The sequence below is a fragment of the Gymnodraco acuticeps genome, unplaced genomic scaffold (assembly GCF_902827175.1).
Source record: "Gymnodraco acuticeps unplaced genomic scaffold, fGymAcu1.1, whole genome shotgun sequence".
Classification (NCBI taxonomy): domain Eukaryota; kingdom Metazoa; phylum Chordata; class Actinopteri; order Perciformes; family Bathydraconidae; genus Gymnodraco; species Gymnodraco acuticeps.
The window spans coordinates 296,967-313,583 of NW_022992154.1; the positions used below are offsets into that span (position 1 = coordinate 296,967).

General features: G+C 39.3%; 1 protein-coding gene across 1 annotated transcript; it reads left to right on the plus strand.

The window, feature by feature from the left end:
- The first annotated feature begins 12,671 nt into the window (after positions 1-12,671).
- Positions 12,672-16,579, plus strand: LOC117538589 (polymeric immunoglobulin receptor-like). The gene is made up of 3 exons (XM_034204443.1): positions 12,672-12,753; positions 13,561-13,890; positions 15,165-16,579. Exons 1-3 carry the CDS (start codon positions 12,711-12,713, stop codon positions 15,512-15,514), a joined length of 723 nt encoding a protein of 240 aa, XP_034060334.1. The 5' UTR covers positions 12,672-12,710; the 3' UTR covers positions 15,515-16,579.
- The last annotated feature ends 38 nt before the right edge of the window (positions 16,580-16,617 follow it).

Genomic DNA, 16,617 nt, shown 5'->3' on the forward strand with positions numbered 1-16,617 from the left:
CACTGTGTGAATTACTTTAAAATGTGGGTAAGGGTAGATAGCTCCTATTGTTCTGTGACCTGTCAATCATCAAACCGGGGGTCATATTTCATTACGTGTTCATTTTTATCTGAAGTTTGTAGTGAAATATTTGTATTTATTCATGTTAGCAAACTATGGATAAGCTTAAAATGGGAATAATTTGGGTAAAACTGTGAGCTGGATTTGGGGCCTGTTGACATGTGTTTTTGAGGACAAAAGAAGATGGGGGAAGGTGAGAGCATGTCTTGAGTTGCATTCAACTTAGATCTAGCTACAGTGATTGGGGAAACCTAAGGTCGGAGGTGTCTGTGATATTTGGGCGGCCAATCAAGGAGGTCCAAATGGGAGGATCTGATAACTCCTCCCATTGTCAAAGAGTATAAACACAGACACACACGCGGTGTTCAGCCTCTTTCCTCTGGCTGGCTCACGTGCAGGTAAATTCGGGATCCCAAAGATTAACTGTATTGAATTTGTACTGTATTGATTGTATTGCATTGTCATATTACCATTAAAGTAGATTAACGGTTACTTGGTAGCTCTGGATTCCTTCCTGTATTAACCAGCTTGATAGGGACGCGCGGAGATTTGAAAAGCGGACCAGATATCCCTTTTAATCAATAACAAGTTGAACCCATGGATGTATAAACAATAGTTCTGCCGCAAAGTTATTCTCCGTGGGGACTTCCGGCAACAATCTTAATTCTGATTGGCCAGAAGACTCGAAAAAACATCAGCAAAGATGTTTTATTGAGAAGATGATCACTACGTGACAGAAGTTTTCAAAACCGTTTATGGTCTCCGGTACTTCCAGTCCAACGCCTACTAGAAAATCGGGCCTTCAAAAATAAAAGTTTGACTTTTTTCAACAAAACGGGTCCCACTTTTGGGTCGCGACCCACCAGTTGAGAACCACTGTTCTAGGGGCTCCCAAAATAAATCTTTCTCAGGAAGTCTCTGCAAATGCACGCTTTTGTTGACTTCAGGGTTGATTAATCAGTCAATTTGCCCTCTTAGATTTAGAACTCCAGGGTCCATTAACTTTTAGAGATTTCAACGTGAAACCATCTTGTTTTTTTTGGTTGGAGAAAGGGTGGTTAAATTAATTCAGCAAATTAAAAAGCATTGACTTAAAAAATGTGATTAACTAATATAAATAGGCTACTTGTGTTTATTTCACGACAGAAAACTCAAATGTAACATCTGTAACAGCTTCTAGTGCGACTGAATGTATGAGCAGTTCAACTCTCTGTTCTACTTAATATGTTCGTATACTTAACAGTGTACACACATTGACTGTTTATGGGTATTTATAAGTGTGTTTATAAAGTCTGAAATAAAACTTTGTAGTGGCTGATCTTTTATTTTAATGTCATATTAACTTAATATATTACAGAAAACGTTTTAATGCGTAATGGAGCTGCTACTATGTTGTAACTTATATGCCATTAAATATTGCGTCTTATATGTTAAGTTAAAAACAAAGTTAAAGTGGATTTTCCAATAATGTCATACTTGCTTTTGTGAAACTGTTTCATGTGATAACAATATACACAGAACCAATTACTGTTAGACTGTGATTTACCTGTGCAGCTTGTTGTTTGACAATGTGTAAATGTAGTTCAGTATTTGCTGTAATTAGTTATGTCCACTTGTGCAGCCTTCTTACAGTGCAGACGCTTTTCTGCTTGCTCTTGCCTCTGCTTACTTTTTTATGCTATTTTTCTTTTCTGAAAACTTCAAGCAGCGGCTCCTGGACATTAACTTATCATTTATCACTTATCACAGTTATTCTTCGTAAATAGACGGAGGGTTTCAGCCATATTTCAATATTTTTACGACGACCTCAGTCTTACAGTAGCGTGGCCTAGCAACAGCTAAAGCCTGGTACTGCATGCTATTTAGCTTAAGCTAGTTAGCAGCAAAATGCCTCCGTTCTCTACAGATGACTTCCACAAACTTCTACAGAAGATGGCCGTGTTGGAAATGAAAATGCAACGGTTGGAAGTTAACGTGGAAGTGAATGGACTAGGTTGGAATGACACCACTTTACCGGTGTTGCAAAATAATGGACAAAGGTATGCTAACTCAAAGCTAGATAGGAGGACTGTGTACCGGGTAATAAATCTACAAGTGGTAGTCCTCCCTCGAACTCTCTGGGTGCAAGGCCGAAGAGTAAATCATTTCCATGGGATTTGGGAGGACGAACAACAGGCAGAGCCCAGCGCTCTGAAATCTGTGATGCGACCGGCTGGCCTGCATTGTTATCACCCAGGAAGAGCGCCTCTTCAACCCCTGTTCCTACTAGGAAACAGCTGTGGACAGCTGCTAAAGGGAGAACTAGAAACAATCCTCCTAAACCAAAGAGTGTGCCAAACCAGAACAGATACGATCCACTGACCCAGAACCGGAGATCTCTTTCTGATGACCTGGATAACCTGTCCTCTTCACACAGCAGGGTAAGGACCAATAGCTACTCCAAAAGTAAAAGGCTAGAGGGAAAGCTAACGACTGGGCCTGAAACTCTGATTGTGGGTGACTCTGCTGTAAGAGATGTAAAAAGTCTGTGTAGTAAGAACAACACCAAAGTACTCTGTTTTCCCAAGGATATGGTCTCTGACTTGGCTGAGAAGATCCTGCATATTGGGGCTGAACATCCGACTGTGAAGAATGTGGTACTGCATATTGGAACAAATGATGTTGTGAAACAACAGTCAGAAGTGCTGAAAAAATACTTTAAAAGTATGTTTGAAACTGTCAGCTCTCTAAATGCAGAGGTGTTCATCAGTGGCCCTCTACTGCCAGTCAGAAGAGGAGTGGAGAGATTCAGCAGATTGTTTGCGCTGAACACCTGGCTTTCAACTGCCTGTACTGACCATTCTGTCAATTTTAGTGACAACTTTAACTTTTTCTGGGACCGCAGACATATTTTTAAGGCAAATGGAGTTTGCCTGAACAAGTCAGGAGTGAAATTGTTTATCTCTAACGTATTCAACTGCCTGCGTCATCAATCTGTTCCCTCTGCCAACAAGCAACAAGAGGAATCACAACAAGAGAAAGACACAACACATCGCTCAGAAAACCTTGAAAATCTATCACTGCACCCGCCTGAGGAATGTCTTGATTATGGGAGACAAATGGAGGGGTCTCCACCGCCCTTCACCCCCCCTATCACCTCTGAGGATACTCTTCCTTCACCCTGAAGCTCTCTCTACTCTCCGTTCACCCTTTCACACTCGCCCACCATCCTGGAGATCGCTGAACACACGAAGGAGATACAGAGGGTTGGCACCGATTCCTTCCTGGAGTTCAAAGACCAAACTAAGGCGATACGCAAGGCTGGCACCATGTCCTTTACCCCCGCTCCTCAACGACGCCCACCAAAATCACCGCTGAGACGTGCACCATCTCCCCCGTCTTCATCACCGTGCCTACGTCAACCACCTCCCCCCCCTGGCAGCATGTCCTTTACCCCCGCCCTTCAACAACGCCCACCAAAATCACCGAAGCAGAGACGCGCACCATCTCCTCCGTCTCCATCACCGTGCCTACGTTGTTAGAGATTAAAAGGGATAATTGGTCCGCTTTTCAAATCTCCGCGCGTCCCTATCAAGCTGGTTATAATACAGGAAGGAATCCAGAGCTACAAAGTAACCGTTAAACAATAATCTACTTTAATGGTAATATGACAATGCAATACAATCAATACAGTACAAATTTAATACAAATTACCTTTGGGATCCCGAATTTACCTGCACGTGTGCCAGCCAGAGGAAAAAGACTGAACACAGCGTGTGTCTCTGTGTTTATACTTTCTAACAATGGGAGGAGTTATCTGATCCGCCCTTTTGGACCTCCTTGATTGGATCACAAATACCTCAGATCTTAGTTATCTGATCCGCCCTTTTGGACTTCCCCAATCACTGTAGCTCAGTCCCATTATCTCTAGATCTAAGTTGAATGCAAATCAATACATGCTCTCACCTTCCTTTGTCCTCAAAAACACATGTCAACAGGCCCCAAATCCAGCTCACAGTTTTACAGTTTTTATTTCCCATTTTAAGCTTATTCATAGTTTGCTAACATGAATACATACAAATATTTCACTACAAATCCCCCTTTTGATCTCACTTTAAGAGATCAACTATTTCAAGACATTCTGAAAGATACCCACTGTCATTCTTTTCTACTGTGTCCGTCCCCCAAACATTGTATAAATCCATCCGAAGCTGGTATTTAGAGTACTTGAAACCTTCATGGAGACAGAACACCACTTTCCATGGCAGTGAAGGAACCATGAGGGGGCAGCTGAGTGCTAGAATCATCAGCCCCCCCCCCTCCCCCCCTCGGAGGAATAGCCCCCAAGGACAGCTAATAGGGAGGGGGAGATGCGGCTTTCCCTTCACGGGTGGAACTGATCAGAGAGAAGTAGACTCCTCTGCTGCCTCGACAAGTCCCCTGTGCCGTCCTGGCTTGCCGTGTCTTTGTCCCCCCGATCCGCTGACGGCAGCTTCTGGGCTGCCTGCTAGAGAGACGTCTTCCTCCTCCTCCGGCCCGCTGATGGCGGCTTCCGGGTCGATGCTGTAGAGATGTCTTCCCGATCCTCCTTCTCCGGCCCGCTGATGATGCCTCCCGGGTCGTCTGCTGTAAGGATGTCTCCAGGGTCCTGCTCCTCCAGTCCGCTGCTTCCGAGTAGTCCACGTCTGCCAGGGCCACGTCCGTCCTGATGTCGTCCCCTGGTCCTAGCAGGTGGTTTCCCCACCGCACACTGGCTCCCGTGGTACGAGCTGTCCCCCTTTTCTCCCAGGCAGATGGCATAAGAGGTCCGCTGGGTCACTCGGTCGGGGCCGGAGAGCCTGGGGTTTGAGCCACTTTGTCCTGATGACTTTCAGCCAGACGAACTCTGCTGTGTCGGCCTCGTGCTTCTCGGGTCCCCCCTTTTGGCGCCAGCGACCTGTGTGGAGAAATCTGATACAACTCCCTCAAGCCTACGCTCAGCTGTTTTGACCCACTTGGAGCCTGTTGGTGGGGTGTCTTGAAACAACAGCCGTCTGTGAACAGGTTTTCCAAATTAATTGTAGACCTCCTATCTGCTAGTGCAGCTTCAGAATCTTAATACTTGGATTGTGCCAACTAAATAAGAACCCCAACATCTTTAGGTAAACTAAATAACATATTTCAATAGCTCTGAATTTCTGACAAGCATCCGTGTTTATTTTTAAATGAAATCCTATTTAAAATCCAAATATAATATGAACTGCTAATGTTTCTGGTAAAGAAACACACTAATGTTATGGATTCAAAAACAACCAAAATCACGATACTAACAAAGTGAATGATTTCCTGGTGATACTGCTTTTACCTGTCAGTGCTTAGATATTATCACGCTAAAAAAATGAATACAGAATTCCAACAAACTGTCATCAAATGTCTTTCTATTATAAATTTAGATGAAATGTATATCCCCATAATGACCTAAACAATAAAGTCTATGGCTTTTACTTCTTTACCAGGCTAGCTACATGATGTTGTCTAAATTAAATTCTGTCTCAATACACTACTATGTTTTAGCTTTAACTGTAATATGTTCTTTCTACATTTCAAACCTCAGTTACTCTAATGTCTGTTAAAATATTACAAAATTGTTTAATTATCACAGGTCAACTTCTTCGGTATTCTATTCTGGAATTACATCTCTCACAGTAGCCCCTTGGCCACTGCTTCTGTGTTACCTGTTATAATTCAAATCAATATTTAGAAACATCTCAACATTCATCAAACAGTATCTTATCCCCAGATATGGAGCAGGTTAATTACATTCAATACTCAGTTTGAACATCTGGGTTGGGGCGGAAGGTTTCTGTCAATCCTTAAAAGAAAAATTTAAATTGTGAATATTACAGCCATGTTGACATTTATACATTATACACACTCCCCCCTTTTTACACATGAAATCATGTGTAACAAAAGCCTGTAATGGGAGGGGAACAAAAACTGTCAGGTAATTGGTTAGGGACATAACGAACATTATTTACAATTTTACATCCATTATCATTATTTCCACAGTAAACACTTCAGTGAAAATAAGTGTTCCTCTCCGTCCTTCAGGCCTAAAAGAAACAGAATCTTCAGATTTTAGTTTTACATTTGCAAACCGCCAACTCATGTGAGAGTAAAATATCATCAAGTAGATTAGAACCGGGTCACATGTGCGGTTTCCCCTTTTTGTGGAATTTTTAGGAAACCTCTCGTTTCCCTTGGAGCACCAAAATAATATGTTAGTCCAAAAACATGCTTGGTTAGTTATTGTTTTCGAATCATGCAGTTACACTGATCACATGCCGGCATTCATTCACACTCACACTGTCTGGTTGTCATGTCAGGTTTGGTCAGGTACACCCCAGAGTCAGTCATGGACAGTGCTTTTGTCACACTGTCAGTCAGGTTCAAAGGTCATTTGGTCTCGGTCTTTTGGCCATGTCATGCTCTGCAGAGTCTTTTCAGAGGTATTTCAGCATAGGGTACCCTTTATCTACAAAAATATATCATATGCGGAGCGCCATTCCTTATTCATTCACGATTTCAACTATGATTTTCAAGATGGTTCTAACTTTTCATTGGGACTTCTGCCTCCCACTTTTCCTGAAACTTGGTACAAAACTCACTTCCTTCGAGTACTACTACTACTGCAATTCATTTACACCTAATTAGTATTAAAATGTCTAATGATCTATTTCAGAAACTTGTGTACAATAACTATTATCTTGAGTCAAAACATTACTAGGATCTGTGTCGCTCTGCATTTCATAGCTCATTATACTCATTTATCTTTAATTCTGGTCTACTTAAAAAACAATGTTAAACTCTTTAGCAGTGTGTGGAACCTTGGGTGTCCGAACATGCAACAATTACTCCCTCCTTTATCAAGGATTTAAAACAGAAGTCGTTTTATATTTCCATCTTAAAGCCCTCCTATGGTAATAACTATGCTACAATGGTGAAATCAACACTTTAGATTGGAATTGTATATGTGGCTTGGCACCAGCTCTCCCTTTAACATTATTTGTCTTATAGAGTGGTTCCTAAAACTATCCTTTTAATGGTGATCAATATTGTAACAAATGAGATCACTACTTTATTCACACGTGAATACAAATCTAACATGATGAAAAGATTGAAGAATATGGTTCTACTCTGTCATGTCTTCCCCTTTATCCCTCAGTGTGTTTTAGGATGATTCTCATTTTACTTTAATAGTTTCCTCTTTACTGCTATTTTTTATTTACCAATTGATTAATTCATGGTTAATAAATCTTTCTGTCTTTACGTATTTATGAAGTTAATTCAAGTTATTTAAATGTGCGTTTTGTGAATAAGTGTGTTTATGTGTAAACTCACTCATTCCCGTTCTCCTTTTCTCCTCCCCTGGTTTTCTCAAGCCGTGACCCCGGCCTCCTCACTTCTAATTGACCATGCCAACTCCTCTGATTCTGTCTTCTCTTCAGTCCATCAGCTGTTGAATCCATCCGCTGTAACTCTTTTAGGCAGCCCTTGGCCCAGTCACATCTGCCGCCCCATCATGCCACTGTTGTTGCACTGCTTTGCATTTCATCTCCTCCTTTACAGTCTCTCTGCTGTTTTTAATGGAGGGCGGATTCTGCTCTCATGTCCCACACTCTGCTCTGGTGCCAAATCTCGTGGCTCAGCTTGGAACTTCATGCCCTGTCTGAGGGGCTGATGAGAGTATCTCTCTGTATGTCAGCATGCCGTTTGGTTCTGGATGCCACAGGTGGAGATAGTTCTGGCTGCAGTTCTGGATGTAGTCTTGTTGTTGTTGTTGTTGTTGTTGTTGTTGTTGCAGCTCTGGTTCGCTGTCTGTTCGATGGAGAAGGAGGAGTCTCCTGTTGGGTTAGGTCTTTTGTCTGTTTGGAGGGTCGGGATCATAGCCTTTCTAACTCAGAGGGGGAGTCCAGGTCTCGGGACGCATTACCTATAAGTCTAGCACACTGATGTTAAATAAATCCAACCCTTTCCACTCTGTCTCTTAGTTGTTAAATGCCATCTAAACAACATAATTAATGTCTACTAATGATATTACAAAAAGTCACTCTAAAAATTGTTTCATCCATTGCTACATATTTACCCAACACAACTCTTAAATACTTACATGTTTCCAGCATCACATATTCCACACACTACGAAAAAACATCTCCATATTTTCTCTCATTTTAAATCCCACTGTTACTTCGAACAATAGTAAACCTGCAGAGCACACCAATCGGATCACAGTAATGAAATTTGAATCAAGTGTAGGCCTATGTCTACTTTCCACCATACTTATTACTTTTGCTGAACATTTATTTATATTGTCTAAATTCCTTGTCTATGATGTGCAAACAGTTCGAGTGTAAAATGTGTTTTTCACAATGTATTTACACTACAGATTCTTGAGTTTACTCATCTCCTGGTGCTGTCGTTGTAAAAAATGTTCAATTCCTTATTGTTTTGTACCAGTTTTCCAAAATCAGTTCTAACTGCCGTGCCGTTTCTGGAAAGGTGGCGGTACGGCTACACAATGTGTAAGAAGGTGCCAACATGTTCCTTTTTTAACTTTGCTTTTATTTATCTGACTTAATTAATATGTGTTCACTTGTATTAATATACTGGGCTATTGTCGTTGTTACTATTAACGTGCTTCCCGTCTTCAATACTGGCCAGCAATGTAATGATTAAAGTCTAAGCTCGAAGCTAAACCATATAAAAATGTCAAGGGTGTGATACCCCCTTTCACTTTGTCCTGATGACTTTCAGCCAGACGAACTCTGCTGTGTCGGCCTCGTGCTTCTCGGGTCCCCCTTTTGGCGCCAGCGACCTGTGTGGAGAAATCTGATACAACTCCCTCAAGCCTACGCTCAGCTGTTTTGACCCACTTGGAGCCTGTTGGTGGGTGTCTTGAAACAACAGCCGTCTGTGAACAGGTTTTCCAAATTAATTGTAGACCTCCTATCTGCTAGTGCAGCTTCAGAAATCTTAATACTTGGATTGTGCCAAACTAAATAAGAACCCCAACATCTTTAGGTAAACTAAATAACATATTTCCAATAGCTCTGAATTTCTGACAAGCATCCGTGTTTATTTTTAAATGAAATCCTATTTAAAATCCAAATATAATATGAACTGCTAATGTTTCTGGTAAAGAAACCACTAATGTTATGGATTCAAAAACAACCAAAATCACGATACTAACAAAGTGAATGATTTCCTGGTTGATACTGCTTTTACCTGTCAGTGCTTAGAATATTATCACGCTAAAAAAATGAATACAGAATTCCAACAAACTGTCATCAAATGTCTTTCTATATAAATTAGATGAAATGTATATCCCCATAATGACCTAAACAATAAAGTCTATGGCTTTTACTTCTTTACCAGGCTAGCTACATGATGTTGTCTAAATTAAATTCTGTCTCAATACACTACTATGTTTTAGCTTTAACTGTAATATGTTCTTTCTACATTTCAAACCTCAGTTACTTAATCTTGTATTAATATACTGGGCTATTGTCGTTGTTACTATTACGTGCTTCCCCGTCTTCAATACTGGCCAGCAATGTAATGATTAAAGTCTAAGCTCGAAGCTAAACCATATAAAAATGTCAAGGGTGTGATACCCCCTTTCAGCCACTAGATGGCAGCAGCAGACCACAAATGAGCTTCACTCTTCTGAGTGCCTTTTTGAGCCCCGCAGACAATTGCTCACACAGGTATTTCAGATAAAAATCACACAGATGTATTCCCCGTACAGTTTGTCCAGCTTTTATAATGTGATGTTTATTTCACAAGTTAGCTTTTCAAATTAAGTTTACAGACAAAGGGAAACGCTCTCCCTCGATTTAACATATAACAGACCTCTGGCTTTTAGCTTTCAGCCTTTGGTCTGTTATTTAACCCCAGTTTAAACGGTGACCGGATCTAAAATATCGAGTTTCCAGGTTTTGTCGTGCAGGAATCAAACCTCGCAACCAACAAACTGCACCGTCTCCACGCCACTCAGGAATAAACTACCTGCAGATCCGCGCCAAACTGCTCTATTTACGTTACGCAGGACTTTCCGTCTACCTGGCGATCAACGTTTACGTTTTGTATATAACTTTTCCTAACATAGTAAAATATGCATTGTATATTCCATTTAAACTTTAAAAACACTGTGAAACGCCTACAGACAATCCTAAAGTTTTAGCATATCCAATTACAGACAGTCGATTTTCATAACAGGCGTCTGCGTACCTTTATTTGTAGAGTTGTGCAGGGCCCTGCCGATTGTCTGAGATGTTTGAAAGCGTTTGTTCCCGACCCATTCCGGTCGTCTGGATTCCTCCTCAGCTTCGTTATATCTGGCACGTCGAGGTCACCACTTGTTAGAGATTAAAATGGATAATTGGTCCGCTTTTCAAATCTCCGCGCGTCCCTATCAAGCTGGTTATAATACAGGAAGGAATCCAGAGCTACAAAGTAACCGTTAAACAATAATCTACTTTAATGGTAATATGACAATGCAATACAATCAATACAGTACAAATTTAATACAAATTACCTTTGGGATCCCGAATTTACCTGCACGTGTGCCAGCCAGAGGAAAAAGACTGAACACAGCGTGTGTCTCTGTGTTTATACTTTCTAACAATGGGAGGAGTTATCTGATCCGCCCTTTTGGACCTCCTTGATTGGATCACAAATACCTCAGATCTTAGTTATCTGATCCGCCCTTTTGGACTTCCCCCAATCACTGTAGCTCAGTTCCATTATCTCTAGATCTAAGTTGAATGCAAATCAATACATGCTCTCACCTTCCTTTGTCCTCAAAAAACACATGTCAACAGGCCCCAAATCCAGCTCACAGTTTTACACAAATTATTTCCCATTTTAAGCTTATTCATAGTTTGCTAACATGAATACATACAAATATTTCACTACAACGTCAACCACCTCCCCTCCCTTCAAGAAAGCATCTGCAGTCTCCGAAGCCTGATAAGGATGTGTGTGTACAAAACGCAACAAACTCTTACTGATATGTGCTGGGTCCAGGCTCAAGGGTGTATGGCACTCTCAACTCTTTCCAGGACATGCTGGGGCCCTGCCTGCCAGTACCTTTGCCGATATCTGTGTTGATAGGTAATAGATTAAGAGCGGTGAATCAGCTTAGAAACAGGAAGTGCTCAAACGTTTGTGTGAGTTTATCAAATTTAGCAGTAATTCCATGTCAGCCACAGCTGTCACAAAAAAATCTTACTGATAGTGTGTTTAACAAACTTAAACTAGCTTTATTAAATGTCAGGTCTCTGGCAGGAAAAAACATTTGTAATCAATTATTTGATCACTGAGCACAATCTCGATTTTATGTTTTTAACGGAAACTTGGATTGAACAAAATAACAGCGCAGCTGTTCTTATCGAATCAACCCCTCCCAACTTTAGTTTTATGAGTCAGGAAAGAATGCATAAGAAAGGGGGTGGAGTTGCTATTCTGTTCAATGATTCCATTCAATGCAGGAAGACATCTTATGGGAACTTTTGAATATGTGGCCCTTCAGCTGAAATGCTCCTCTCGAGCTCTGTTCCTAAATATCTATAGACCACCCAAATACTGTGCAAGCTTTTTTGATGACTTTACTGAACTGCTGTCTATAGTGTGTATTGACTTTGGCCGTCTAGTCATTGTTGGTGATTTTAACATCCATAATGACAACCCCCAGGACAGAGGGGCTAAAGAACTGTGTTGTGTTCTTGATAGCTATGGACTGACTCAGCATGTGACGGAGCCCACGCACAATAAGGGGCGCACTCTGGACTTAATTATCTCAAAGGGTCTGAATATCTCTGAGGTTGTGGTGACTGATGTTGCACTCTCTGATCATTCCTGTGTTTTCTTTGAGAGCTCTATTTCTGTTCACAAAGATGTTCAAAAAGAGATAACCACAAAGCGATATTTAACTGAAAATACTGCGGAAATGTTTACTCAGAATTTTTCATCCACACTTGCCCCTGCTAATATCTCAATAAATGAGCTAGTAGATCATTTTGATTCAAAAATTAAAAATGTTATAGATAATATAATGTTATTGTTATGCCATTGCTCCAACTAAGGTAAAGGAAGTGACTGGGAAGAAAATATCTCATAAAGCTTCTTAACTAAACAAGAGATGCAGACAACAGGCCAACTTGTCAATGTCGATAGCCACGAAGCTAAGAAAAAATAGCAGTCTGAGTTATTCGTAAAAATATGTTGTTTCAGTTCTGCTGGAGACCAAAAACTGATCATGACAAATATAACTTCCTCTGTAACTGGACATTTCTTAATTTATCTTTAATGTTCATCAGGTGAACTTCAAGACTGCATTCAAATGTGCAATGATCATTAAGCCAAATATTCTATGATAACACTTTGAAATGTGCTTTTGTGATTATTTTATACATTTTTCTATACTTGATACTTTTGTGCTTTTACCCAAGTAACATTTTGAATTCAGTTCTTTCAATGAAGTATTTTTAGACCATAGTGTTTCTGCGTTGGGGAGGAGAGTAGAGCTGTGTTGTGTTTGGAGGAGGGACTTCATCATTTAAAGAAGTAACAAGTTCCTGGTTGGCCAGAAAATAAAAAGAAAGGTTGTGGTAAACCATCAGAGTCGCAGCATGAAAGTCTGTCACACTTTGATCTGCTTCTTCTTGTTCTTCTGTGAGTACTATTCATGTAACTCTCTTGTAATTGAATAACTTTTAATGTTAATGTGAGGCTTTAGCGGTGCGAGAAATTCAAATCTTCCAAAGTTTGGCTTTTTAATATGCAACCAATGACCTAAGCTTCAAATGTATGTTTCACTTCCTCAAACAAACTGTACCTCATCATTAAACTCAGTTATATCTACTGACTGAACAAGTAAAACTAAGTCACAGTTAATGTATACGCTTGTTTTTAGCCTTTACTGCTAATGTTTATTTTCATAAACATTTGATCTGCAAATTATTTTCTTGATGCATTTATTAATCTTTAAATTTGTATTTTTCACTATATATACATGCTGCTAATGTTAATTTGTACTTTTTTTAGACTTGTATTTTATTGTATCTTTTTAAACATTTTAACTTGTGTAATGCTTGGTACTGCTGCTGGGACAAAATCCTTTCCCAATTTGGGATAAATAAATTATCTATCTATCTATCTAATTGTTTATTCTAAAAATGTCATAAATAACATTAAAAAATGGTGTTGAAGGTGATGTACTATAACGTTTTGCGCTAATGTAACGCTCAAAGTAAGAGATGTAGACTTCATGCAGTCTTTGTGTCTAAAGGATAAAGATCTCAGACCAAACGGTCACATTAACCTGCAGTGCTGATGGTGATCTTCAGTCACAGGCTGTGGTTTAACTCTGAGGATCTGTGTTCATGTGAAACAGGAAGTGTTGTTTTCAGACTGCAGCATCTTACAGGAAGTACTGACCACTACTAATGATGGCTCATCTTTTGTTCACCTTTTGTTCAGCTCTGCAGGATGGAAACCCCGGTCTCGTCAGTGCCCAAGTCTCTGTCTATTCTGGAATTGAAGGAGAAAATGTCACAGTTGAATGCTCCATTGCTTCTTATGGAACCAGGAAGTTCTTCTATAAGAAAACATGTGAACAAAAAGACATTCTCATTGAAACATCCGGTGCCTCAGCTCAGAGAGGCAGATACAGCATTGATTATGACGATAGACATTTTTTTGTGACCATCACTCAGCTGACCAAGTCTGACTCAGGAAAGTACTGGTGTGGTGTGGATACATCTTCTTCAAGTACTTCATACACGTTTATTGAAATCATTGTTGTGGACGGTGAGTTTCTACTAAAAACTGAATGTTCTTCCTTGTCTAAATAGTTGTACCTTTTCACCTACTTTTTGTTTCAATTGTAATGCTTTATTGTCATGTGCACATAGCTACAGTTTAGATGTGGCAAAGAAAAACTCAAGTGCAACATGAATATTTACCTCATCTTAATCCTACATCTCTTCTGAAAGTAACGGATAAACCAAGACTTACAAAAGTGTATTTGAATATTATTGTAAAGAACACACTTTGTTATTTCAAGTGATATTTTAGTGATGGAGAATTTAATACCAGGAGCAGGAGCATATTGCTCTGTTGTGTGTTTTCCATTGCTGAATGTTGTAGAGTCTATGAGACAGCTCTCTGTTCTGTTGAAAAGTAAGACAATAAGAAATAGATTGAGATCAATAGACAATATTAAAACAACTGAACTGGTCGTTGGCTGCGGTCGGGCTTTAAAGGAATACATTAACCCCCAAATTACAATTTATAGATCAATGAATTACTCATCCTGTGTTACCTTGAATTTGTGTAGAAGACTTTTTCTAGCACGACTCCACGGTGAACAAAGAATCCCAAAATGGAGAAAAGTCTTAATGAATGTGAAATTAATTCAGGGCCTCGTTTTACAACAGCAGATATTAAAACATCCGTTAACTAACTCGAACACAACTAATGCTGTATAGTCCAAAGGTCATTTACTGTGTGCTCACTACTTCCCTAAAACATGCATTCTGCTTAAACCTCACCGTTTAAAACACTTCTGCAGAAAGAGACGAGCTCCTCTTTTCTCAAGAACAGTTAATGCAGAAGTTTTTAGATAAGTAATGTTTTAGGGAAGTTATGAGCTTATGAACTCAAGGTAACTCAGTGTAAGTCATAATATCAAAATGATACTTTGAAGGGTTAAAGACATCCTTTCAAAAATAAATCATCATTCTTTGCAACAGATCATCAAGTTCACATATTTAATTATCAGCTCACCTTAATGAGACACTAGTTATAACTCAAAATTACAAAGCCAAGGATTTTATTGAAGCATTCAAATCTAATATTAATCTAAAAATATATTGATATCAAATCCTATTTTGAGCACAGTGTAAAATAATGATTTGCTAAATCTCCTTGAATAATATTTAGTTAAAAAGCTGTTTCATTAAATCGTCACACCTCATCCCTCAGTCACTGGATCACGTTTGAAAAAACACAAAGTTATAAATAATGAAACTACAACTTGTAAACTACACATAGTAACTATTGATTGTTGTTTTTTTCAACAGCAAAACTTGATGGTGATCCTTCTGCAGAAAAAACAATCGATGCTAGAACTGGGGGAAATATTGTAGTTGAATGCTCCTTTACTCGCTCTGGGACCGAGAGGTACTTCTGCAAGGAAGAATGTGAAAGAGACATTCTTGTTGAAACGACTAGTGACACATATACTAAAAAAGACAGATACAGCATCAGACATGTTAAAGGAGGATTTGTGTTTGTGAGCATCAAACAGCTGACCCAGTCTGACTCAGGATGGTACAGGTGTGGTCTGGACAGAACTGACTCATCAAACAGCAGCTTTAGAAAAAAGTCCACATGCTTTTTCCCTGGTCACAGACCCAAACAAGAATGCTAGTGGGGGAACGTTTTTTACATCTCTTGCTTTTTTTATCCGAAAAACTTTTGTCAAATGTAAAAAGGGATATCAGATAAGTGTAAATAAGACAAATGGCCCAACCAAAGGAAAAGGATTGAAGTAGTCTTTGTTTGTTGTCAATATTTACACTTTATTCTATATTGGCGGTGTTCCGACTCTGATCTGCAGCTGTGACACAACAATTATCCTCAGTATCAATACAGTTTGATCTTATCCAAAGTTTTTGGGAAATGGTGTAAAGAATGTATTGTTGGCTTGCAGTTTACCACGGTTTGATCTTCTTGGTTTTTTAGTGAGTACACCTTTATTTCTGTCATTTTCTATATAACGTAATTTCCCTTTTATATTTACAGATATACTCCCCCAGATGTGTGCTCATCAGGGTGTTGCGTATTTTAAAATGAGTCTCTGTCTTGTTTGTTCCTGTGGTTAGAAGTGTGATCAGCTACCAGTATGAGTCACTTCTATTTTATTATTAGATTTCCTAAATTGTTGTACCTTTTTCTAATGTGTGTCCGATCAACATTGGCTTTTCTGTTCTTTTTTAAGATCTTATAATATATATAATACATCTGTAGTCTTTAGAGTGGTTCAGCCAGACTGTAGCTGAGCATGTTGTACCTTCACAACACAGGAAACTACCTTTAACGCAATTTGCAGAACTATGTCTTCCTTACAGAGAAATCTGTATCCCAACATAAATGTTCAGCTTCACAGGAAGTCCCTGCAAATGCATGCTTTTTTTCACTTTTTTCAACATCTTACAATATAAGAGAGAAACAATTATTTTTCAGAGGAAAAGCAACAGAGCGGCAGTAAAATGCTTCTAGCAGTGTAATGAAGTATAATGTATCAGTAAATGGAAATACTCAAGAAAAGATGATATTGACTTTAACCTAACATATGTTTGGATGTATGTTTAACATTAGGGAAGATGATGCTGTATTGATTAAACTCATGAAGTGTAGGAAAGTGTTTTCGCTGATGAATGTGGAATAAAACATTAATAATTCATTGTATTAAACACAACATGATCTTTTTAAACTTGTGTCGATTAAAAAAAAACGCATTACAATATTAAT